The sequence below is a fragment of the Temnothorax americanus genome, unplaced genomic scaffold, assembly GCF_048541705.1.
Source record: "Temnothorax americanus isolate GAGA-0224 unplaced genomic scaffold, ASM4854170v1 Scaffold26, whole genome shotgun sequence".
Classification (NCBI taxonomy): Eukaryota; Metazoa; Arthropoda; class Insecta; order Hymenoptera; family Formicidae; genus Temnothorax; species Temnothorax americanus.
This window is the reverse complement of record NW_027509401.1, coordinates 982869-1005093: the sequence shown is the minus strand read 5'-3', so window position 1 is coordinate 1005093 and position 22225 is coordinate 982869. Positions and strand designations below refer to the sequence as shown.

Below are 22225 nucleotides of genomic sequence, written 5' to 3'. Positions count from 1 at the left end.
GGACGCCGGAGGCCGGAGTGGTCGGCACTCGGCACGGACGGCACGGACGCGTGGACGCGGTGTGTGTGAATCCTTCCTAACCTAACCTTCGTGAACCTTCGTCACATCATCACGATGATCACGATCTTGTTTGGCGAATAGTCGAGTGTCGAGTATACGGCTAACGGGGATATGGAGAGGGGAGCAGTACGCACTACGCAACAGCGGAACGGAGTTATCTGACTCGCGGAGATTCGAAAAACAAATAAGCCTGTAGCCAGTACGTTACCGGACGAAGCTCCTCGTGGAGCGATATTTTGTGCCACCGAGGAACAGACGTATGTGAAGGCAGAAGACCGCGAATCTCTCGTCGGCTGTCCTGGAATGTAAGTATATACATACACGGTACGTACATCGTGCGTACATATGACGCATTATTAATATTACGATGTAGCGAATGTGGCGTTTCGCTCACAATCGGTTATCAGCTACACGTTCCCGATTCATATCGCGATGTACTTTTAAGCATTTTCACGAAATATTATCAGTAGAATGATGTGCCAGAATTAGTAAAATTTGGAAAATGTACAAAAACGAGAAAAGGTTGCCCGCACCGTATGAGCACATGCATTAAAAAAAAAAAAATCTGATAGGTTGCACATTGTTAAATTTATTACAACATTCGGCACAGTAATAATTTTCTGAATTTTTAGAAAACTATATGGATTGCTGTTTTGCCAATCGATATGAGAGCTCCCAAATTACGGAGGCATTTCCAAATGTCTCTAGTCCAGAAATGTTTGACAGTGACACCGAAAGTGATACGGATAACAGAAATATTGATACGCTAGCCGACAATGGTACATCGACGGCGATGGCGCCTCGAGAACCAACTCGGGCTGACTTGATCGCAAAATCGGATAGTTACATGCTGGTTAGAATTAACAAGTATTTGAGCGGCGTCCCACCTCCGCCAAGACATACGACGTGTCAGAGCGATTGTTTGGATTTTTTGCAACACATTTATGAAAATCGTCAATTATTCTGTAACGGATATCCATTGTCCAACGGAGGTTCGGAATCTACGGAAAGCACAAAACTCGAGGAGCATAGAACCTCGGAAACTAACGATAGGAATGTTTCTTATCAGTGCGCAAAAGGCACTCCGCGGAATTTGACAAATGCCTTTGACGCTTGTGATTTGCCAGCTAATAGTACGGAAGCCACCAAATCAGGCATAACCGAGAACGATAGCGCAAACTCGAATGTACAATACGGTGTTTCTAAGGAGATAAAGAATTCAGTTAATACGATTGAAGAAACAGTCCAAGTTCCACCAGTTATAGACAATGCAGATGTATCTCACGAGCGATCTCCTCTTCTTTATCAAACGATTGGCGAAAAAGAGGTTAAAGCTTTAACGTGGCCTCAGGCTTACTCTCACAAGTTCTATGGCATACAGTGAGTTTACAGTGAGTTTTAATTTACCATAAAGTATGCAATTCTATCCTTTTAATGCTATTTTTTTTTTATTTCAGTTATAACAGAAGCAGAACTGTAGAAGAGTTTGAAAACTTAACGGTTAAATTATGTGAAAGGTACATAGGAGCTGAGACGCAATCTACTTGTAATATATGGTTTTCGAAACAGCCACCGGGAAGTGCGAGAAAGCGAAGTTTATTGACAAAACGCGGAAACGGTCCAAGTCCAGAGAAGAGATTGACGCACTTAGCCAAAAGACGTAGGACTTTTTGCAGCGCTAATTTGCAAGGATTGGGACTTGCCGATAAAAGGCAATTAATGATACCAATTAAGTATGTATTTCATAAAAAATATGATAATTAACCGAGAGCATAATTTTATATAATAAATCTCGATATAGGAAACTTACGCATAAAAAAGGGAAAAGTCCAAGAGGTAAAAGTTTACGTGGTAAAAGTCCAAGAGGTAAAAGCCCAAGGAGTTCAGCGAAAAAGAAAGTCGTTCGAAGATTAATGTTAGATGAGTCAAGTCCGTACAAATCCAAATTAGAAACTTCGAAGCGTGCGTTATTTCAAAGTCCCCCATCGGATCATCCTGGCCCCAGCAAATTATTAGGTACAAATAACACAGATCCTCAAAAAATTAAACGCGTTTTATTTACAACGCCGAAAAAGAACGAATTTGAAGATGCGAAACGAACGTCTTTAAGAGAAGAAAGTAGAAAAAGAAAGTGCGAGGAAGAATTACAAGGGCCACGATTAAAATGGGCGAAAAGTTTATCATTTGACTGCACGCACGAATTAAAGAATACCTCGAAGGTTATATGGGATAGACATTCATCGAGCAGTATTCTCTCGAAAAATGAAACGTCTTTCAATCAAGGAAAGAATGAACTGAGCAATACTCATAAAAAGGTTGTGTATTAGCTAAGTTTTCTATTTACTTTAATACGCTATACATTAACGATATAATTTTTCTTGCTTATTTCTAGAAATTACTTTGGGCGGTTGCGGAGGCCCTGCGAAGCAAAGGAATTGGCATGAGTCACCCGAAATTTAAACAATACGCCGCAAACTTGGCACGCACGATAAAAAAATTTATGCCTGATCTTGAAAATCGAAATATTCCGCGGAAACCGGGAAGTACGAGTGATCGCATGTTAAAACTAGCCAAGCATCACGTACTGTTTCTTGTCAATACCAAGCCAGTTGATTGACGGTACTCATTAGTACAATTGATAGTAAAATTCATCAAATTGCATAAAAAATTTGCTTTTTGGCAAACAGGACATTAAAATGACCAAATATATAGGTGCTTGTACCTTTAACCGACATGTCTTTACACTATAACTTTTATATAACTTAATAATATAAGGTAAAATGTAAGATTTAAAAATGGGATTGTATGTTGTTACACCCACATGCGCAGGGTATTAAACATTTTTTATCGTATAAATAAAAGTGTAGTTTTTAATATATATATTAATACAATATATATATATATATATAGATATAGATATAAGTATAGTTTTTTATTAGCTTTAAAATAGTTATATTTGACAACTTATAAATAATTAATAAAAGGCGTTTTCCCCTGAAGCAAAACGCAATTTTACGCACTAACTTTACACGAGTTAATGCACATGCATACATCTATCGTATCTAACATATTTAAGTTTGTATTTAAGATAGTAAGGACAAGTAAAAAAATAAAGACTAATCGCGATACTTGATTTTCAATCAGATTTTCCGTGACCAACCCTGGCGATAACTTCGTCTAGGATTTTCGCGAGTTCTTTGTTTTCCTTGGTTTTCTGTTCTACAAGCTCGGCGAGCGAATTGCTTTTGAGCTCTGCTTTCCTTATCATCGCATGCAGCTTCACTGTTTCTGCTTCGTTCTGTTTTCGTATTCCATCCAACTCCAAATTAGCTCTAAAATATATTAAAATATATATTAATATGTGTGATGCGTGTTTTTCCGCGAGAAATATTATACGATGATATCATCTATATTTCTATATCTACATATGTTGGTTGCGTACTTTTCTAGTTGAGTCATTGCATGTTCCTTGAGCTGATCGTATCGTGTTTCCAATGTTTTTATGGTTTCTACATTTTCCTGGATACTTTCTTTTAATACAGTTTCGTTACTTTTATACACCGATACAACTCCTTTGAGTCTCTCATACTTTTGGTGGACGTCGTTAAACGCTGCTTCCGTATTAGTTAGATGGTGGTTTGCAGCTTGCAACTCTTCTTGCAATTTTGCCTTGTCTTGTTCGAGGCTTGTACGATCCCTTTCCCGCTCCGTGAGTAATCTGCTAATTGACTTTTCGTACTCTTCCACGACAACCCTAAATCAATTATTTCCATATTTTATTCAATCTTAACAAATCTATTTACTTACAATTAGTATTTAGTATATCACTTACGTCATCTGGGTCTTGGTTTTTATCTCTTGTGACATTTGTGCCTGTAATTTATTAATTTTTTCCTGAAAGGTTGCTTTCTGTCTTTCGAATTCTGCTTTCTGTCTTTCCAATTCTGCTTCATGCTCTTTCTTCTGTTTCTCTAATTCTTCCTCCAATTGTAGTACCGTCGTTCTTACAAGTTCAAGTTCTTTACTCATATCTATATGATCAATAAGTGGTGCGTCTGATTTAGGCTCTTCTGCTGGTTGTTCCTGAAAAATAATTTGCTTTTAATGCTTATGTACTTCATTGTATACTTCACACAACAATTAGAGCACATAATAGTCAATAGACTTTTACCTACATTTTTTTCTTGTGCTTCCTCTGACTTTTGCATTGTCGCATTAGGAAGAGGACTATAAAAAAGCAGCCTGTCTATAGCTGCTATGGCAGGATTACGTTTTGGTGTATCGACATCGGGAAGTGGCGACTCATTTTTGCCATTTTTCTCTTCGTTTATCGTTTGGGTATTTCCTTGAGGCAACATGCTGGTGTTCGATACCAAAGGGTCAAATTTAACATACAAAGATTCCGCTCTAAGGCGATTTGTATGCGTAGAATTACTTCGCGCTAACAAGAAATCAAATGTCGAAGGATCTTGGAAAACTAAAAACAATATTCATGTAATTAATAAATTTCAATAATAAAATCACAAAAAAGTTTGAAGAGCTTCTAATGTAATTTGTACTTACTTTCAGGTGTTGCGCTCACAAATTGATCCGTGTCGTCCGTGTGCTCCAGTGAAGGATTGAGTAATAGCTCACTAGTAACTTTGTCCACTGTAGATTTCAGTTCTTCAAAATACGACTCTGCATTGATCAATGACGACAACGTAGTACTTTGTCGTTGAGGTTTAAATTCCTCGTACTGTTCTTCGTCAGGTTCAAAGTTTATATCTATCTCTTGTAAAATAAGCGTACGATCGAGATCTTCTTCAACGGATGTTTCTTCTTTAACAGCACTCGACGCAGCTGCACTCTCCGCAATATATTTTTCTTTTTCTATAATTACAGTTTCTGATAAATTACATTGTTTTTCTATAACACGGGTCTCATTACATATGGCAATTTCTTCTTCAATTAATTTCTGTATTTCATTCAATACCACGTTATTCTCGGTCTCTAAATCTTTTTTATCGATACTCGTCTGTAAGTTTTCCTCCTGTTTAACTTCCAAAGTTTTTGGTTCTATAATACTGGTCTTATTTAGTAATTGTATGTTATCTTTTTTATCTGACACAATGCAATTATCCAATTGAGGCAACTCTTCTTTGACAATTTCGTTCTTTTCTGCTTCAACAACAGAATTATTTACAGTTATTTGCGATAATTTTTGATCGAGATTGTCAGAAGGCGACAATACTGTTGTATCTTGCTTAGGTTCCGATAAAGCCTGTACACCCGTTTCTTTCGCGTTACTATCAGTATCTTCTAATGGCGACGATATACTGGATATGCTAGGTAACGAAAGATCTTCATATTGCGCTAACGAGGATATGGACGGAACAGAAATTTCGGTAGGACACAACTGTGGATCTTCTAAAGGTAATATTTCGGAGGTGCAATCGTTTTCTATTGCCTGTTCTTCGCTAAGCGCGATCACATTGAAAGTTATATTACCAGTTGAAACGGTAGTTGTTATATTCAACTGATCATCATTCACATTACTTGTTGGCAGTGAATCATTTACAATACTACTCGCAACGTTGCACGTTTCAAGCTCGCTCACTATATTAGCACTTTCCTGTAGTGGAATATGCTTATCGATCGATTCTTCTAATTGTAGTACGTATTCTTCCGCAGGAGGATATGAAATCACGAACTGTGAATCTTGAACAGGAAGTGTGTTATTGGGCGATCCCAAAATATGCGTTTGATTCAAGGACGTTGTCTCGTGTAATTGAGAACTCGTCTCAATCACTTGTGTTTGGTTATCGGTGTTGTCCAATAAATCTTCGTTAAGGGAACAATCGTTTGTGGGAAACGGTGTCTCGTCTGTGGCCGATGCAAAGGTCTGATCTTGACTGAGATCCAGACCGTCGTATTCACTTCCCAGATGGATGTCTGCACACGCGAGAATCAAGTCCTCTACACCAGGTATATTGGAGTTCACATATGATATATCTGCGGCGTCATCTGGAGTTTCGAGTGTCGAATCGGGGCATATGCCGCTACTGCTCTTGGTACTGAGAGTGCTGCTGAGACTATGGAAACTGCTGGCCGACGACAGACTCTCCGGCGCCAAGCGGAGATTTTCCGTGACCGATCCTACATCGGCAAACTCACGGGCAAAACGAACCTTGATCTCATGCTCTGTTGTCTTCGGGACAGTCACGGGACTATCGTTGCCGCTCTGAAAATAAAAAAAAAAAACGCATTAGAATACAAGCGTACCTTTTTTCTCTCTTTTAAACAAAGCATCATGTCATATGATTGTCGACACATAATTGTCGTTTGATGAGTTTTCTTTAATAAGTTCCATGTCCGTCGGCATCTTTTAATGAAAAAACTTTCTTCGATTTTTACTTGTTATAAAGATTTATGCATAATCCGCGCTAATCCGTGAGTTTTTGACAATCCGTGACAAAAAACGTCTTTAAAAGCGTATGCGACGCAATATACCATCGGCGTGGGCGAAGGAGACGTTCTTGGGCTTGTGGCACGATGCAGAAGTTTATGGATATACTCCATATTACGCCAGCTGCAACCGATCTACAGTCTGCGAAATATCAACGCTTACTGACGACTTTACGACTACGTCTTTGTTAAATCAGCTGACAATTCGAGATCTGGCGATTTTCGTAAAAGAAATTGCGCAATCACTTCACGCCTCGCTCAGGCTAATTATAAGACATCGAGAGAGAGAGAGAGAGAAAGGCCTTGGTTGTGCCAGTTCCGCTCGCTTTTGCAAGACGACGACAGCTACTGTCTCGGAAGTATCTGTCTCGATAACGCTACAGCTGCTTTAAAGCAGCTTTGCTCCCGGGCAAAGAGATGCTGACAATCGTGGACATTCGTTAATTTGCAGCAAAGTGCGATATAACGGTAACGTTATAAGGTACGATGATTAAATACAGAATAACATAAGTCACTACAAGACTACAAGGTTTTCTCAAAAAACCACCATAAAATTTAACTTATCGATACATAGACTCGTTAGCTCGCTCGTTAGAGATAATGTTCGGCTACTATTACGCATTTGCTTTATTGATATAAATTAATACTACATTATTGTGGAAATGAACAAGAAATAAACAACACACACAAATATTCTAACTTTCCGGTTGAGAAATGATATTTACAAACAATTTTATTTTATGCAGTAATTGACCAATTTATCGTTAGTATTTTTGCTATCGAGCAATTATCCTCGCGTAGCACGACTAATGAGATGTACAGTTAAAGAAATAATTATTAAATGCACATTATTACGTATCATAAAATTACCGTTGAAAGACGATTTCCCATGACTTTTCGACGAACCTCTACTTTTGACTGTCCCTAACGCACAACGTGGTCCCATATTTACACGCGAGTTCAAAGAACCCCACGGTAAGACGGTGTTTCACTTCTCCTTCTATGTTTTTATCCTTGACACGGTTATCCTCCGCGCTCTCGAATAATTTGGAAATTAAATTAATACACAAATATTAATCCTTATTATTCCAAACACTACCTATGGCTTTCGACACTATACGATATTCATACGATATTAGCTGCATGAATATCGATGTTTTTTATGGTCTCGCTTTCTTCTTCAAATATCAAGCACGATATCATTGTAGTCATTATAATGGCCAGTAAAACGTGTAATATAACTATGATTATTATATTGAAAAAAAATATGTTTACCCCAATATTATTTATTTTCAGAAATAGAAAACGAGGATCGCCTCACCGGATGCAAGACCAGGCAAAAGCACAAATCTATTTTTCTGGAAATGAGATCAATAAACGAAGAGTATAACGTAAAAAATAACAATCTAATTTACTACGAGACACGAGTCTCTCGCGAGTCCTTATTCGGCGTGCTCTTGACATCATCGAGATTGCAACGCAACCGTCGGAATGACTCATTCTCATTTGACCGCGCTAACAGAGGCTTCATCACTATCTCTCGGGGTGTGTCTCTCTCATCCCTCTAAGATAAGCAACCCTCTGTTTAGTTCTTGACGCATACTTAAGCGCGGCACTTAACACTTTGAGATGCAAGCGATGATTTTTTTTTTTTTTTACGCATGCAACATAAAAAGAAACTTTATAAAGAGGCACACGCGATTCTTATCGCATTTATATTACGTCATTGTACTAGGTCGGATATTGACCTTTGAAAAAAAGACTCAAAAATATATATACATAAATTTGATAATAGAGAAGTATTATCAAATGATTATAAGGTTAATAGAAAATTATGAAGATAATTACATAATCCCAAAAATCATAGACGGATAAATATGTGTGATCTGTAGAATAAGATCAATTAATAGGGGAAAGAGTATGCTATGCTAAAAGAGCGATCATTAACGAAAACGAAAACAGAAAATAACGCGTAATGACGATAAGAGACATAAATAAAACGATATACAAGAAGAAAAAGAAAAGAAGCAGAAAAAATCAAGTAAAAGAACGCGATCGATAAAATTATATAACGTGACAAATATTAAATCAAGTATTTCCCAATCGATCGAAATACACGACACCTATCGCTATGACATATTTCTGAAATCACGCATTAGAAATGCACAGTGAGATGTTCTTATAAGACATCTGTTCCAGGGAGGAAAAAGAAGGACGTTTCGCGAAAACGGATCCAAAATCAAGATCCGCGGCGGGAGATGAACGACAGATATCTCTCGTCAAATTTCTAATATTAGCCCGGCGCGTTTCCTAGTCGATACTCCAAACATCCACCGCCATCACTACTACCTATCGCTGCTGCTGCTACTACCACCACGGACCACCACCACCACCACCACCACCACTGCTGCTGCCGTCGTCGTCGGATCGACACACTCGCGGCAGCACGACGCATGTACGTGCATGTGCACGCGCGAGAAATCGTTGAAGACGAAGAGGAAGAGAACGAGAGAAAGGATAAGATAACGGGGAATCGCCTCACCTTTTACAAACTAAATTAGAAATCCTTTAAGAAAAGCTTCACACGACGTCGCGCGTTGACCGGACTTTCGGCAAAAGCTGCACCGCGAGTAACATCGTCTCCACCATGCCACGACGATGCGTACTAACACTAGCTGCACCGAGCCATACCGTCCAGCCGCGCACACGCCGTACGGACATTGTGCCGCAAAGATCACCAACTATGGAAGTGGTGGGAACAGGATTCTCGGCCATCGAGCCGCGTAAGAGTCGCGCAACCGACCGGCGTGGCGCTATCTGGAGCAATGGGAATACACTTGGTAACGGAGCATCGTGTGATAAGGCAAGGATGCTTGGCAAGAAAAGCTGAAAGCTTGGAAGAGCCTGGAAGTCCTGGAAACGCCATTCCGGACAATCCGCAGACGAAACGAAGGAACATCAAAGGATATCGTCAGCGCGAAGAGCATCGGAGAGACAATTCGGTGAAAATGAAAGTACCTATCTCTTACATCGTCAATCAACATCTGCAATATAGATGCCATACATTAATGCATGTGCGAATAGATATAATAGATAATTATAACGTCACGTTCATTCTCGACTCGCGACGCAAAGAGATACATGGCGAACAAAGCATTGCCCTCGGTTGTAAATATTTCAATTTATATCACGCGGTATAGAGAAATATGAAAGTTTTCCGAATGAAAAGAGATCTCATTGGAGAGGAAACGGAGAAATTTTTAATTCTAAAAAGAAATCCGAATCGAAATAAAAATTACCCACGAACAAATCCGTGTTCCTCATACGCATCAAAGAAATGCTCTCACGTGGCGGGAAGCGAAACTTATTTTTGTTTCAAGGTACTTCTGGAGATACAGAGTTTATTTATAGAAATACATTCTCTCCGGTCTGACCGTCAGCCGTGTAAACGAAGAAGGAAGCGCGAAGGAGGACGTAAAGAGAACATGCGGACGATAAGAGCGGGCTGTGCGTCGCGTTGACCGTCGTCGCATAAGTCGCATTTCCTAAAAACGTACTTGTCATTAATTTCACGCAAACAAATGTGAAAAAAGTATCGTCGCGGAAATGCATATATACATTCCCGTCATGCTTTTCTCTCATCGTCGGAATATTTTTCTCTCGAGTAAATAAATATTTGACAAAAAATTAAATTAAATTAAAAACGGTGCTAAAATGATAAAAAACATTTGATAATTCGTTAACAGTACCTTTCGTCGAGAGAGCTGAATCGGTGAAGAATTCTGGAGGGTCGCGGTTATTTCTTTCAATACGATTCTTTCGCCTTCGCGAGCATATCCTCTTGGGCTCGACATTCTCAGACTTTCTCTTCGATACGCCAAATATTTGTCTTGATTTCCTGGTATGAAATTTTATCGTGATTTTTATTGTGATTAAAAATAAAGATGAATGAATATTAGAAATAAGTCGGAATATTTAAATGTTTTATTCCGACAGGAAATATGTTTTTTGTATAATAGATGAAAAAAAAAAAATATATATACACATTTTTATTAGATTTACTTTTCAAGTGTCAATTATCTTTTATGGAAAAAAAAAAAAAAAAAAAAATTATTACGACGATTTGGCGAATGATAAGGCGACGTCTTGTAAATTCTGCTGATGGAATTGAGAGCCTCTCGTCCCTCGTTCCTCTTTTAAATCAATACTTGGCGAAAGATCGCGATCGATAAGAAGTTTGTTTTGGCTTTACCAGTTTACTTACGGAGATCGTGACACGCTCGAGAACGGCGAAGACGAAGCTCGCGGCACTTTCGCTTTCTAGACTTGTGTTTTCGAGAACAAAGAAAATTCGCGCAGAGGCGTGTTCGCACTCGCACTTCTGTTACTCGGAGTCGGAGTGTCACCGGCAGTAGTGGCAGTGCTGGCAGACTGGCTGATACACCGACATCAGAATTCAGAATCCGGCAAACGCTCCGCCCGGCCGCTTTCGACGTAGATTCCTAGCGCGTTCAACCTCCACCTCCGCCTCCACGGTTCACACTCCACACCACCGTCCACAACCGGTCCGTACCACCGACGGCACCGACACCACCGTATACCGCACGAGCTGAGCGTCCCGAGCAATCAGCGAGCGAATTCGTTGCGCGATTCACGCATCACGCAGCTTCACCTTCACGATCGTCCGACTAACGCACCAAGCACCAACGACAGCAACGGCAACGGCCCAAGTGGCCTAACGGCTGCAAGTCGTTTGAGAAACTTGAATGCGAATGCGGTTATGCCGGTTACGCGGTGGCGAATCAGAATGCGCCGTTGAGTTTAGCCGGGCGACCGGGGCGACACGGTGCCAGTGGCGCCACTCGATCCTTCCCAATCCTTCCTGTCGGTAAGACAGTACTATCGAACGCGCGCCGCGATCCGCGAGCCGCGATATTAATCGATCGTCGTTCAATTTAAAATCAAGAGTCGCAGCGGATCCGATTCTTCCCGCCCCCGCTCGGCATCGATGGCCATCGGTCGTGCTCGACTAAATTCTCTTTCCGATTTGTTATCGTTCGAATCTATTATTTAAAATAGAAAATATATAGGACTATATATATATATATATATATATATATATATATATATAAAGAGACTACGGCCATCAGATTGTTTCATTCACTTTGAACGCGCGATCCTTTCCGATTTCGCTTACCTCACAACTTTGTCGTTCATTCAGTCCGCCAAGACTGTAGGATGGATATGGATTCATTTTGTTCAAGTATAAAATTATAAATGAATTAGCAGTTAGTTTGAGGAGATAAGAAATAAAACTTTTTTCACAATATATATCGTAAGTTGTCTGCAAAATATTTATTGTCAAACTCACCATACAAATATGTATAAACCGCCACGTTATTACATGCCAGGCAGTACAAATTCACCACAAAATTTTAATGCTAATTTAAAGATTATTACTTTTTTTTTCTTAATTTTAATTAACCGTCATACTCAATCCTTTCATTCATCCCTCTCGCCATTCGTTCTAAATTTAAGGATATAAAGATTGTTTTCAATAGAATTTCAATATACATAATAAAAATGCATTCATTCGGCCAGGTAACGCACCGCCGTAACACAATGTATTACAATATAAAGCGAGTTGTATAAAAGAATACTATTCACAATGCTCTCTTTCAAAAAATAGATAGAAATAATTATTTAAGGACACTTGTTACAGGCACTAGTATTTCTCTCACGTTAATAATAAAGCAGTAAAGGGACAAATCTAGCCTAATACACGTTGTTAATATAAGGTGTGAGAAATTTCACTGTATTAGGTACAATCACAAAAAGCAGTCACGTATGGCTGCTACTTCAAATCATAAATGTGCTTTGTGAGGCATTTGTAAATCACGCAAAGTCACAAAGTACTTTATCAAGCGTCCGTAATTAAATAAGTGACGTTGAATCAATCGTGCTATTTTATGCCTTATTACTTGAAAAATGCTTGATATCTCGTACCGAGTCTTATTGTTATTACAAAAGTACAATCGTTCGGTACGAAGGATGCGATTGGGAAGCTTCGTATTATTTACAACAACGCGTCACAACGTTCAATGTCGTCAGCATTTCTGCACGCGCCTTTTCCAAAATATTTCACGTTTCTATAAGAATTATCGTGCTGTAATTTACGGCTATATAGTAAATATAACAAATTTACCATATATCTGGTATACGAAGCGATTGCAAATATTTAGTTACGTATAAGAATGTAACTGTGGCGTAGGGCATGTCGACGATGGAGAATTTTTTTGATCGCTAGACGGCGGGGTTAAAAGGCCACTCTCGTTTGGGCTTCGCCTACCGGATTCGACAATCGTGTCCGAATCGTTCGCACGACCGCTCGGGATTTCTCCGGCTAATCGTTGCTGTGCCTTTTCCAACATATTCAAATCGACCACGTGAGTCTGTATGCGATGCGATTCGTCCACAACGATATTAGGTACAGTGGCCTTCAGTCCGGATCCAGAATGTGATTCTACGGGCGTAACGGTGGATCGTAAAAGAGACTGGGATTCCTCTTCGGCGACGGTAGTAGCGAACGCCGTAAGCCACTCGACGCAAGGCACGAGCTGTTCCCACGACAATCGGGATACCCTTAACGCGCATTCCCTTCCTTGGGTATGATAAATCGCTGCCGCAGCTACGTGGCTGTACGGAAACTTCAAACAACCTTCGTCCAAAGTCGCCAGATCTAACAGTTGAGCCGCTTGAGAATATTGCAATCCACCGTACTGTGGATATATGAAAGTGTTCGGTCTGGACGAATCGCCCGATTCAATCTGCATGTAAATATTGAGCCATCCCGGAGCGGTTATCGGGGACAGATTCCATCCGAGTCCTTTCAAAATCATCAACTCCTTTCCTAAAATTTCTTCTTCCGTACAGGCTCCATCGGTGACGTACGCAAAGTCTGCGATTTTAGGCGGATATATCTCTTCGACCTGCAAAATTATTTTATTTCATTTTTTATTTCTTAATTCTTTATCCGCCTCGCGCTACAAACGTAGATATATTTTCAGATTGCAAAAGCAAAATGCAAAACGCAAAAATAAAATTTTATTTACTCGTTTCGTTTTCACTATTTGATACACATCACTATTGTAACGCAATTGAAAATGAGAAAAAATAAAAAAAATTCACAAACCTTAGAAGCGACAAAAAGACAAGTTATTCCTATAAGTTGCAATTGATTTTTAGGTACGTCACGATGAATAGACAAATATCTGTCTATATAATCCATAGCGAGATAATAAGTTTCTCTATGTAATTTATACACCTCGCAGACCTCGATTAACCAATCTAATAAAATTGCTCTCATCCGTGGCTGCAACGTTGGGTGCCTTTGGAACATTTCTGGATCCCTCTGAATTATAGTTTTCTGATCCCCGAGACACATGAGGGACCATACTTGAGAGCCATCGGCCCACGGAAGAGACGGCAACGGACTAGGTCTAACGGACGTGCCGTTGGAGGCCGAAGGCGTTAAGAAACAAGTCGCGGTCCTCAATTCCGACCACGTAGCTGGTTCCCGCTGCTCCTTCAACGGAGATGTCTGATGTTGGGGAGTGCGCGCGGCGTCTACCGAGCGTGCGACGTGACAAGATTCCGCGTACGAGACGTGCGACAGCCCGGGTACCTTACTAGGTGGATATATATTTTCCGAATCTTCAGAAAGTTCCGTCGTACGTCTCTTACGTTTCAGAGACTGCGCCTTGCCTCCTTGCAGGTAAGTTTGTGATTTTTTTTCCTGCAAACTAAATACGGAAGAAAGATTATTTCTTTTCGCGCCCGAGTCCTTCGACATCGTTTATCTCTAACACGTTGTACGATATAAAGCGGGACAAAGTAAATATCTCGCAAACATGTCATTTCCAATCGGTATATTATTAAAAAATGCGATACGCGTCAAAAAATTTCTGGAGCTAACGCACGTTAATTTGCAGATTTACAACGCGAATAGCGCTAAACGGCTAGAGACAACGACGCGTTACGCAGCCGAAGAAAAGCTGCCAAAGCTTCGGAAGAGAGACCGACCGAGAGGAAAAGGTTATAGGCGGAAATTTTAAGCGCGAATAGAAAAAATGTATTTTTAACGGAGCAACGAATAGGCGCCGAATCGATTTCGTCGTAATCCAAATGAGCCAGGGGCCACGAGACGGAGATATATCTGAATTCCAACGCCAAATCGAACATCGATCACTCACCTGCTCCGTGGCATCTTGCCGCGGGATCGTCGACGCGTACGGAAAATATTTGCGGCCGGAATAAATTTTTCCCAAGCGTGCGCGGCAAGGGAGACTCCGGAAACGAGGACCCGTTGAATTTCCACGATCCGGGCGCGACGATGTCCCAGGGAAAACGACGAAAAGGCGGAGGAGCGCGCGAAGCCTACGCGCCGCCGATCGCCATAACGCACGTTCTCTTCAGCTCTCCTGGCCGTCTTCGATTCAACGCGTAGACTCACGATTTTCGTTGGGCGTCAATTTCGCTGATCGGAAAATTCATTCGTCTCGCTCGCGAATTATTTTGCAGCGGGTGCGGGTCGCGAATCGACGATATTTCGAGAAAAATAGAGGACGTGGATCTGGAAGCGCGGGAGACTAGCGCGCGAAACGACGAACGACGAGCAACCCCTGTAAGCTCTGTAACGCCCTCTATATGCGGCACATAACCTCAAAGAAGGGGCAAATTTTGGAGATTTCCGTGGTACGTTTCAGGCACGAGTGGCACGACGCCGTTACGATACCTCGGCTCCCGGATACCTTCCTTTCCGCGCACGTCACACTCGTGATATTTCTGTCCGCCGAAAGGCGACTCCGAGACCCGAGACGAGCGACGAGCGTCCTTCCGCGAGGCACCACGGTCGGGGCCAGCTCGCTCGGGCGGATATCCAGCGAAAATGCAGGGATTGGCGTCGACCGGGCAGACAGACGCGTCAAGTCCGGAGGCTCCGAGAGGCTCGCGCGCGACAAACGCAGGACGGAAGGCCCGGTCGAGGCCGCGTCGCATATGTATCTCCCACTCGCGTCTCGCGTATCTTTCGCGTTGCCGCTCTCGTCATTCGTCCCTCGTCGCGCGTGTCACATCGGCTGGATCGACAGTTCGGCGTCTGGACCTGGACGGAAAACGCGAGCAGCAGGTTGACGCGGCTGGAAGACGATCGCGACGAGCGACGAGACACGTTCGGATGGCGGGCGCGTCCAGGCGCGTCGGCGCGTCTCTGCTGCGAGCGCGAGCTGCGAAACGAACTGGCGCGGGCGCGGGCGCGGACGCGGAGCGCGTAGCGCGTAGCGCCTACAACTACGAAACGCGTTTCGTTTCGCGGGAACGCCGGAGCCGGAGCGACGAGCGCCACGCCGCGCTGCTGTCCCTCGTCGCCGATTGGCCGAGGCGCGCGGCACAGCTGGCGCTCAGCTGATCCGTCCTACGCATATGTACAAACACGCACCCGTGCACGCGGTTGCACCACTTGCACCACTTGCACCACTTGCACCACTTGCGCGCGCGCGCGGCCGTCGACCGCGGCGACCGCGCGGGAAATGTGCGCGCGTAAATTGCCGCTCGCGGCTCGCCGCGCCTCGCCTCGTTCGCGGGCTTTTCCTACTTCCGCGGCGGGCAGCCGTTCCGTTCCGTTCCCTTTTCGGTTTCGGGAACCTCTTGCCTCTTGCCTTGCCTCTCGCCACGTAACCACATCCGCGCCATTACCAGTCTTCCCGCTTACGCGCCGAAATTACTCGCGACGCGGACGTCTCGCTCTGCCCCTTTTCCGCCCAAATTGCTCAACTTGTCAAACTATGACGCGCGTTCGATTATCTGTCACGCACAATTATATAATATATAACGGTGGTGACATTTCTTTCGCGACATTGCGACCAACGATGTAGAAAGTTTCAGATTTCTCAACAGATGCACGCGCGGCTAAATAATAAGATATTCCATCCAAGTTTCAAAAACGGCGTCAAAAGTATGTCAAGAATCGATTGTAACTTTTGATTTGATCTGATTTGATTTTTCGTCGTTATATTTTGTCAAATAAGAAGTCGCATGCATAAATTGAAAGAAATAAGAGTAGAATTGTTCGTAAGTATATAGGTACGTGAATATGTTGAAAAAAAAAAGTCATCAAAATTTACGCAAATCCGCCAAGATACGTCAGCAAATTTATTATTAATATCTTGGAATAGTTTGAATGTGCCGCGCTATGGTGGCTGCTGTTTTATCTACAGGTATATGTACATTTCAGAAAGCGATCGCAACACGTCGCCCTTGCCATCGGACTTTCTTGCGACAAGTCTCGTCATCTAGATCGCAAGTTGTTCGAGTTGCTCCGATAGTCCGATAATGTCGGCATTGTCGGCAATGCGATCGATGCAATGTCGCACATGGGACTGGGACACGCGCAATAAATTCTAGATTAATGTGCGTGGAGGAATCGATAAATCTCGATATACGGGGAAAGGAGCGGAAAATGAATAGAATTTACGTGATTTTTCACAATTTTGCTTCCTCGCATATTTTGAGCGGTACCAGAGGGCATAGAGTCTAACGCAATGTACGATATTAATCTACCGTAGAGATACACGATCGTGTATCTCTTTGAGATTGCACTGTCATCTTCGTAACCTTTTATTATTTATTTCCAACAGCCCGCGCGAAAAGATTTTGCCGCCATTTGACGAAAAAAAATTACATGAGATAATCAAGATTTTTCGTCAAGTAGCGCGTTGACATTTTAACGTTACTCAATGCCAATACGATTAATGATTAGACTGACTGGTCAATTTACTGTCATATTTTATTAACGATAAACGTTATTTTATTGTCATATAAGTAATTCCTCGGAAGCGCGCGAGTCACGGTCACGGCCGACTGGGCGCTGGGCAAGGGCAATAAGTGGGCAGTGGGCAATGGGCCGAATGGGCATGGTGCGATGGTGCGGCACTGGTGACTGGATCCGTTAGCAAAGAAAATAAATAAGAGAAAACGTTCGGTTGGCATTGGCAAGCCTCGGCGACCATCGGTGACCATCGGCGACAAAGCGGAAAGCGGAAAGCGAACAGCGGACCGAGCGGACCTCGTGGCGTGGCGGCCGTGGCCCGTGAACGGGTGACGGGAGACGGGAGACCGGGGAGACGGACTGACGGCGGGCGGCGGGCGGCGGTTGCCGGCGGTGACGCGGGGCGCCCATGCGAGTCGCCCGGCCCTGGTTTTCTGGAAATCGTCAGCGGTCCGGGGCCATTAAACGCGTTATATGTGTCTTGCAATTTGATCCCGCGGCGCTCGGTGCGCGGTGCCCCGATCGGAGATCGGAGAGTAATTTACGCGAATTCCTGGTTCCTGGGCATCCGGGTTTCCGCGCGGTCAGACACACTTCCTGGGTTCCTTCTCACGCCCGTCGCCCGATGCCACCTTCGTCTTCGTCTCTTCGCTCCCGTTGTCGCGCAGCATCCGACACTCGTCGAGTCGAACGTCGACGGTCGACGTGGGTCACCGAGAAGACGGTGCGCGCGCGCGCAGCATTGTCTCGTCGATTCCTCGGTGAGTAAACGAGACGCGTCGCGTCGCCCAGCGTCGCCTGACCCTGATCGGACGTCGTCATCCGTGATCGACGGCGCGAACGCCGACCTGATCCCGATCCCGATCCCGATCCCGAAGTCCCGAACCCGATCGCGATTGTCAACGTCACTGTGACGGCGAGTCGTACACCTAGTACCTGTCGCGAAACCTCCGTATTACCCGAAAAGAAAAAAATCTCGTCGTTTTTCTTAATCGCGACGGATGCGGTTTAATTAGCGTGTACTTTCCACTTATCATAAATCTTGAGATGATTTTTATACGTTTTTTACATTCTTGATACGTATACGACGTGTTTTACGATATTCTTTGAGACTGATGTAACGATATATATGTGTATTTGTGTATATTATAGAAAGACGTATGAAAGAGTTATCGAGTTGTGTTTTACCACGTATATATTTAGTTTCGGAAGTTAGAAATAACGCTAAAGCGACGCTATATTTTTGCAGAGTAAATAAATGCAAGTTTCTCTGAGTAATGCGGGGCACGATGCCAGTTAAGACAAAATCACGTGTTCCCGAAAATATGGGGGTCACGGGTGGACTGGTGGATGCCCGTGCTAAGCAAGTTTTAAGAGAGGCTGTAGATGCGGTGGTTAATAGTTTTGCAAAACATAGTCAAGGTTATGGCAGAGGTATATATATATATATATATATATATAACAAAATCTTTCTCAGCTTAATTTTTACCAGTTGCTTTCGTTTAGACCACTTTTAATTTTCTACATATATTTTTATATACGCAGTAAATGTCGTGGAAGCGTTGCAAGAATTTTGGCAGATGAAACAAGCTAGAGGAACGGAATTGAGAAATGGCGCGTTGGTTATTTATGAATCCATTCCTGGTGCCAATCCACCTTACGTTTGCTACGTAACGCTTCCTGGAGGATCTTGTTTCGGAAGCTTTCAAAACTGTCCCACGAAGGCGGAAGCACGCAGATCGGCCGCAAAAATTGCGCTAATGAATTCTGTATTTAACGAACATCCATCGCGAAAAATTACCGATGATTTCATTGAAAAAGCTGTCGCGGAGGCAAGGGCTAGTTTTGCCAAACCTTCGGCAACGTCGAACGGAGTCGGTAGCCAAGCACAAGTAAATGAAATATGACGAGTTATTTATCACGTTGAATCACAGCAGAGATGCTTATACGCATATGCCTTGCTTTCAGGGAAGCGGCGACGAGAAAGAAGATCCAAACACAGGTATAGGGGCGTTTCGTTTTATGTTGGAATGCAATCGTGGAAGAACAATGTTGGAATTCCAAGAGCTAATGACAGTCTTTCAACTGCTTCATTGGAATGGTTCTTTAAAAGCCATGAGAGAAAGGCAGTGCAGCAGGCAGGAAGTAGTCGCGCATTACAGTCATCGGGCATTGGACGACGATATGCGTAGCCAAATGGCATTGGACTGGGTTGCTAGAGAACACGAGAGCGGTGGCGGGATCGTGGCAATGGAATTGGCTTTAGCCGAGCGTGAACTTGAAACTGCGCGATTAGCGGGACGAGAACTTAGATTTCCAAAAGAAAAGAAAGATATATTGATGCTCGCACACGCGCAAGTCTGCCCACAGTGAATTTTAATGTGAGAATCTTGCCGAGATAAATAACGCGCGAGACTGGTCTTTCGCGAGGGATAAGTTTTGGGGGGAAAAAAAAAGAAACGTAGTTTTTTGAGATAGTCTTATAAAGGCCGTTTTACTTAATTCTTTCCAAGGCCTAACTTTGTGACGCGAAAACTATGCCGTCCTTTTTATAAAGCGTTTCTTTATAGAGCTTTTTTTTATAAAGCATTCCTGGTGATAATAGATCTTAAATGGGATATCTCGAGATACGTAGAAGTATACTAATTATATATAAATGTTATCGCTAAGAATTATAAAGATATACTATGCATAATTTAGAACACTCGCATTTTAACATTTCGCACAAATTTACTTGTATATGTATATATTTCGGGACGCGAGGCTTCGTCTTCCATTGTCTATATTTTGAAGCAAGACTTTTGCTTAATTATCAGAGTACAATTCGGTAAGAGATTAGCTGACGTATATATTCAGAGTCGGAAAAAAAATTAAAAAGTGCATGCGCGCGTGTGATATTCACAATAATAATAACCGTATAAACGGCATTTTTAAGATAAAACTTTTAAGATAACGATTATACAAACAGGGTAGGTATGTATAAAAACAATAAAATTTATTTTTACGACTTATGAAATCGCTGAGACTGTACGTTTTTGATAACTCGCATTAGAAGTTATAAACGGAAGCGAAAAATTAATACACGGCAAAATAGGTTTTTTAGGTGAAGAGGTTTTTTCATATTGCAAGTTACACACTTGCTTTTATCGATATATATCACGCTTGTCTGAAGATATATACTCCGAGGAACGGACGATTATCATTCTAATACTCATTCGTAATGCTGTTACACATCGGTATGTTTTATATATGCCAATTTGAAAGTGAACATGTCGCTTTTTCAGTTGAATAGGATGTAGTTTATAGTTTATAATTGTTTTATAAATAGTTTATTATTATTATTAAATAATGATACATCTTTTTATCGCGTTTGTTACGACACGACGATAAAATGGAACCTATATACCCATCCTATCCAGCGCAGCATTAAGGTTTCGTTGTTACATTGTCTGCTTTCTCCGTTGCTGCTTCTGCAGTTTCTTCTTGCATAGGATGGGCCAATACTTTGTCTATAATTCCAAACTCTTTGGCTTGCGTTGGGCTCATAAAATTATCTCTCTCCATACTCCTTGCTGCGATATGATTTTTATGAAATAAAAAAACATTTTACATATGGTAAAGCCTAGAAAAGACATCTCGGCAGGCATACCTATTTCTTCTAAATTCTGCCCGGTATGTTTGACGTACAACTCGTTGATTTGTTGTTTCAATTTAAGGATTTCCGTGGCTTGTATCTGAATATCTGTAGCTTGTCCTTGTACTCCTCCCGATGGTTGATGTATCATGATTCTAGCATTTGGTAAAGAATGACGCATTCCTTTGGTTCCAGCCGCTAAAAGTAGACTTGCCATAGAGCACGCTTGCCCTACGCACCAGGTAGAGATAGGGGGAAGAACGTATTGCATGGTGTCGTATATCCCGAGTCCCGCCGTTACACTCCCACCGGGTGAATTAATATATAAATGAATCGGATTTTTACTGCTTTCGGATTGAAGAAAAAGAAGTTGAGCAATTACAGCGGAAGCTACAACATCTGTGACCTGTTGAATGAAAAAAATGATTAAATTTGTCTCAGAATTGTAAATTAAAAATGTGTAAATATAGTAAGATATATATATATATATAATTTCATCGTACTGGACCCATGAGACAAATAATCCTCTCTTTCAGAAGACGCGAATAAATGTCGTATGCACGCTCACCACGTCCACTTTGTTCCACTACAATAGGAACAAAATTTAAGTATCTGCTGCTCACTTTGTGCCCATAAGCCTATTATACGGAAAGAAGGATTATTTAATTTGTTAATTTTCACGAGATTATTTCAGCAGATTCATTTTCGTTGGAAATATCTGTGTGCGAACAAAATACTCACGGTGATTTGTAGCAAACCACTTATTCTTTGCAACATCTTCAGTAATCTTCACAGACTGACGACGCAATAATCGTTTAGAAAAAAATGTTTTCCGACAAGAGAATTCACGTAACGGGATATGGTGGCGATCACAATTAAGGGTATTCTCTGAGAGAGAAGACAAACAACTTATTGCGCTATAAAAAATATAAAAAGCTCGGTGTCAAACGTAACCTATATCTCAAACATTTACTAATAAAGTATTAAATAAATTCCGAAAGATATCCTCTCGTCAGGAAACTGTACACGAGTGTAAGAGAAAAGAACTCTTTCATGCTCATTAATTTGCTCCTTCCTGTTACTATTATTTATTTCGTACAGATACAAGTTGAGGTTATATTTCACGAACACGTTCCTTTTCTATTATAAAATTTTCAAATAAGCAAATCACAACCCGAGCCGAGAATTGTCCAAGCTTCATGAGAAATTATGAATCAAATTCCCTAGATTACAATTCAGTTCTTTTTGTTATGAGGGTC

General features: G+C 41.9%; 5 protein-coding genes and 1 long non-coding RNA gene across 10 annotated transcripts; 3 read left to right on the top strand and 3 right to left on the bottom strand.

Annotated features, from left to right (window-relative positions):
• Positions 1-19: 19 nt before the first annotated feature.
• Positions 20-3188, top strand: Mi (cyclin E-interacting protein minus). 2 transcript variants are annotated; one of them, XM_077409364.1, is made up of 5 exons: positions 20-384; positions 693-1440; positions 1518-1793; positions 1862-2375; positions 2453-3188. In XM_077409364.1, exons 2-5 carry the CDS (start codon positions 701-703, stop codon positions 2675-2677), a joined length of 1755 nt encoding a protein of 584 aa, XP_077265490.1. In that variant the 5' UTR covers positions 20-384; positions 693-700; the 3' UTR covers positions 2678-3188. The 2 variants fall into 2 exon arrangements, with proteins under 2 accessions (XP_077265490.1, XP_077265489.1); XM_077409363.1 differs by having other exon boundaries at positions 21-365.
• Positions 2966-11268, bottom strand: Tacc (transforming acidic coiled-coil protein). 4 transcript variants are annotated; one of them, XM_077409348.1, is made up of 8 exons: positions 7783-7924; positions 7378-7544; positions 6553-6649; positions 4624-6283; positions 4236-4537; positions 3893-4143; positions 3503-3814; positions 2966-3392 (listed from the first exon to the last, which is right to left on the bottom strand). In XM_077409348.1, the coding sequence occupies exons 3-8, from the start codon at positions 6619-6621 to the stop codon at positions 3197-3199; spliced, it is 2790 nt and encodes a 929-aa protein (XP_077265474.1). In that variant the 5' UTR covers positions 6622-6649; positions 7378-7544; positions 7783-7924; the 3' UTR covers positions 2966-3196. The 4 variants fall into 4 exon arrangements, with proteins under 4 accessions (XP_077265474.1, XP_077265473.1, XP_077265477.1 ...); XM_077409347.1 differs by lacking the exons at positions 6553-6649; positions 7378-7544; positions 7783-7924 and adding exons at positions 10257-10405; positions 10772-11268; XM_077409351.1 differs by lacking the exon at positions 6553-6649 and having other exon boundaries at positions 7378-7804.
• Positions 6726-8359, top strand: LOC143899237 (uncharacterized). The gene is made up of 2 exons (XR_013257431.1): positions 6726-6988; positions 7804-8359. It is a non-coding gene; the product is annotated as an uncharacterized LOC143899237 (long non-coding RNA).
• A 570-nt stretch (positions 11269-11838) lies between the features above and the next one.
• Positions 11839-15920, bottom strand: Cyce (cyclin E). Its single transcript, XM_077409365.1, has 3 exons — positions 14760-15920; positions 13700-14309; positions 11839-13496 (listed from the first exon to the last, which is right to left on the bottom strand). The coding sequence occupies exons 1-3, from the start codon at positions 14771-14773 to the stop codon at positions 12750-12752; spliced, it is 1371 nt and encodes a 456-aa protein (XP_077265491.1). The 5' UTR covers positions 14774-15920; the 3' UTR covers positions 11839-12749.
• Positions 15921-17517: 1597 nt separating this feature from the next.
• Lft (Limb expression 1 family member lowfat) lies at positions 17518-20694 on the top strand. The gene is made up of 4 exons (XM_077409178.1): positions 17518-18093; positions 18582-18766; positions 18878-19224; positions 19301-20694. Exons 2-4 carry the CDS (start codon positions 18610-18612, stop codon positions 19703-19705), a joined length of 909 nt encoding a protein of 302 aa, XP_077265304.1. The 5' UTR covers positions 17518-18093; positions 18582-18609; the 3' UTR covers positions 19706-20694.
• Positions 20379-22145, bottom strand: Clpp (Caseinolytic protease proteolytic subunit). Its single transcript, XM_077409179.1, has 4 exons — positions 21708-22145; positions 21470-21604; positions 20982-21372; positions 20379-20904 (listed from the first exon to the last, which is right to left on the bottom strand). Exons 1-4 carry the CDS (start codon positions 21741-21743, stop codon positions 20759-20761), a joined length of 708 nt encoding a protein of 235 aa, XP_077265305.1. The 5' UTR covers positions 21744-22145; the 3' UTR covers positions 20379-20758.
• Positions 22146-22225: the final 80 nt, after the last annotated feature.

Excerpts from the sequence above, each read along its gene's own strand:
- Lft (XM_077409178.1), top strand. The coding sequence starts at position 18,610 with ATGCGGGGCACGATGCCAGTTAAGACAAAATCACGTGTTCCCGAAAAT. Across the intron at positions 18,767-18,877 it reads TAGTCAAGGTTATGGCAGAG|TAAATGTCGTGGAAGCGTTG; the intron begins GTATATATATAT and ends TTATATACGCAG. Across the intron at positions 19,225-19,300 it reads GAGTCGGTAGCCAAGCACAA|GGAAGCGGCGACGAGAAAGA; the intron begins GTAAATGAAATA and ends CCTTGCTTTCAG.
- Tacc (XM_077409347.1), bottom strand. The coding sequence starts at position 10,361 with ATGTCGAGCCCAAGAGGATATGCTCGCGAAGGCGAAAGAATCGTATTG. Across the intron at positions 6,284-10,256 it reads TTCAGCTCTCTCGACGAAAG|AGCGGCAACGATAGTCCCGT; the intron begins GTACTGTTAACG and ends TTTTATTTTCAG. Across the intron at positions 3,393-3,502 it reads GCAATGACTCAACTAGAAAA|AGCTAATTTGGAGTTGGATG; the intron begins GTACGCAACCAA and ends AATATATTTTAG.
- Cyce (XM_077409365.1), bottom strand. Across the intron at positions 13,497-13,699 it reads GTCTTTTTGTCGCTTCTAAG|GTCGAAGAGATATATCCGCC; the intron begins GTTTGTGAATTT and ends ATAATTTTGCAG.
- Clpp (XM_077409179.1), bottom strand. The coding sequence starts at position 21,743 with ATGTTGCAAAGAATAAGTGGTTTGCTACAAATCACC. Across the intron at positions 21,605-21,707 it reads GTGGTTTGCTACAAATCACC|GCTTATGGGCACAAAGTGAG; the intron begins GTGAGTATTTTG and ends TCCGTATAATAG. Across the intron at positions 21,373-21,469 it reads TTATTTGTCTCATGGGTCCA|GTCACAGATGTTGTAGCTTC; the intron begins GTACGATGAAAT and ends TTCATTCAACAG.
- Mi (XM_077409364.1), top strand. The coding sequence starts at position 701 with ATGGATTGCTGTTTTGCCAATCGATATGAGAGCTCCCAAATTACGGAG. Across the intron at positions 1,441-1,517 it reads CACAAGTTCTATGGCATACA|TTATAACAGAAGCAGAACTG; the intron begins GTGAGTTTACAG and ends TTTTTATTTCAG. Across the intron at positions 1,794-1,861 it reads CAATTAATGATACCAATTAA|GAAACTTACGCATAAAAAAG; the intron begins GTATGTATTTCA and ends ATCTCGATATAG.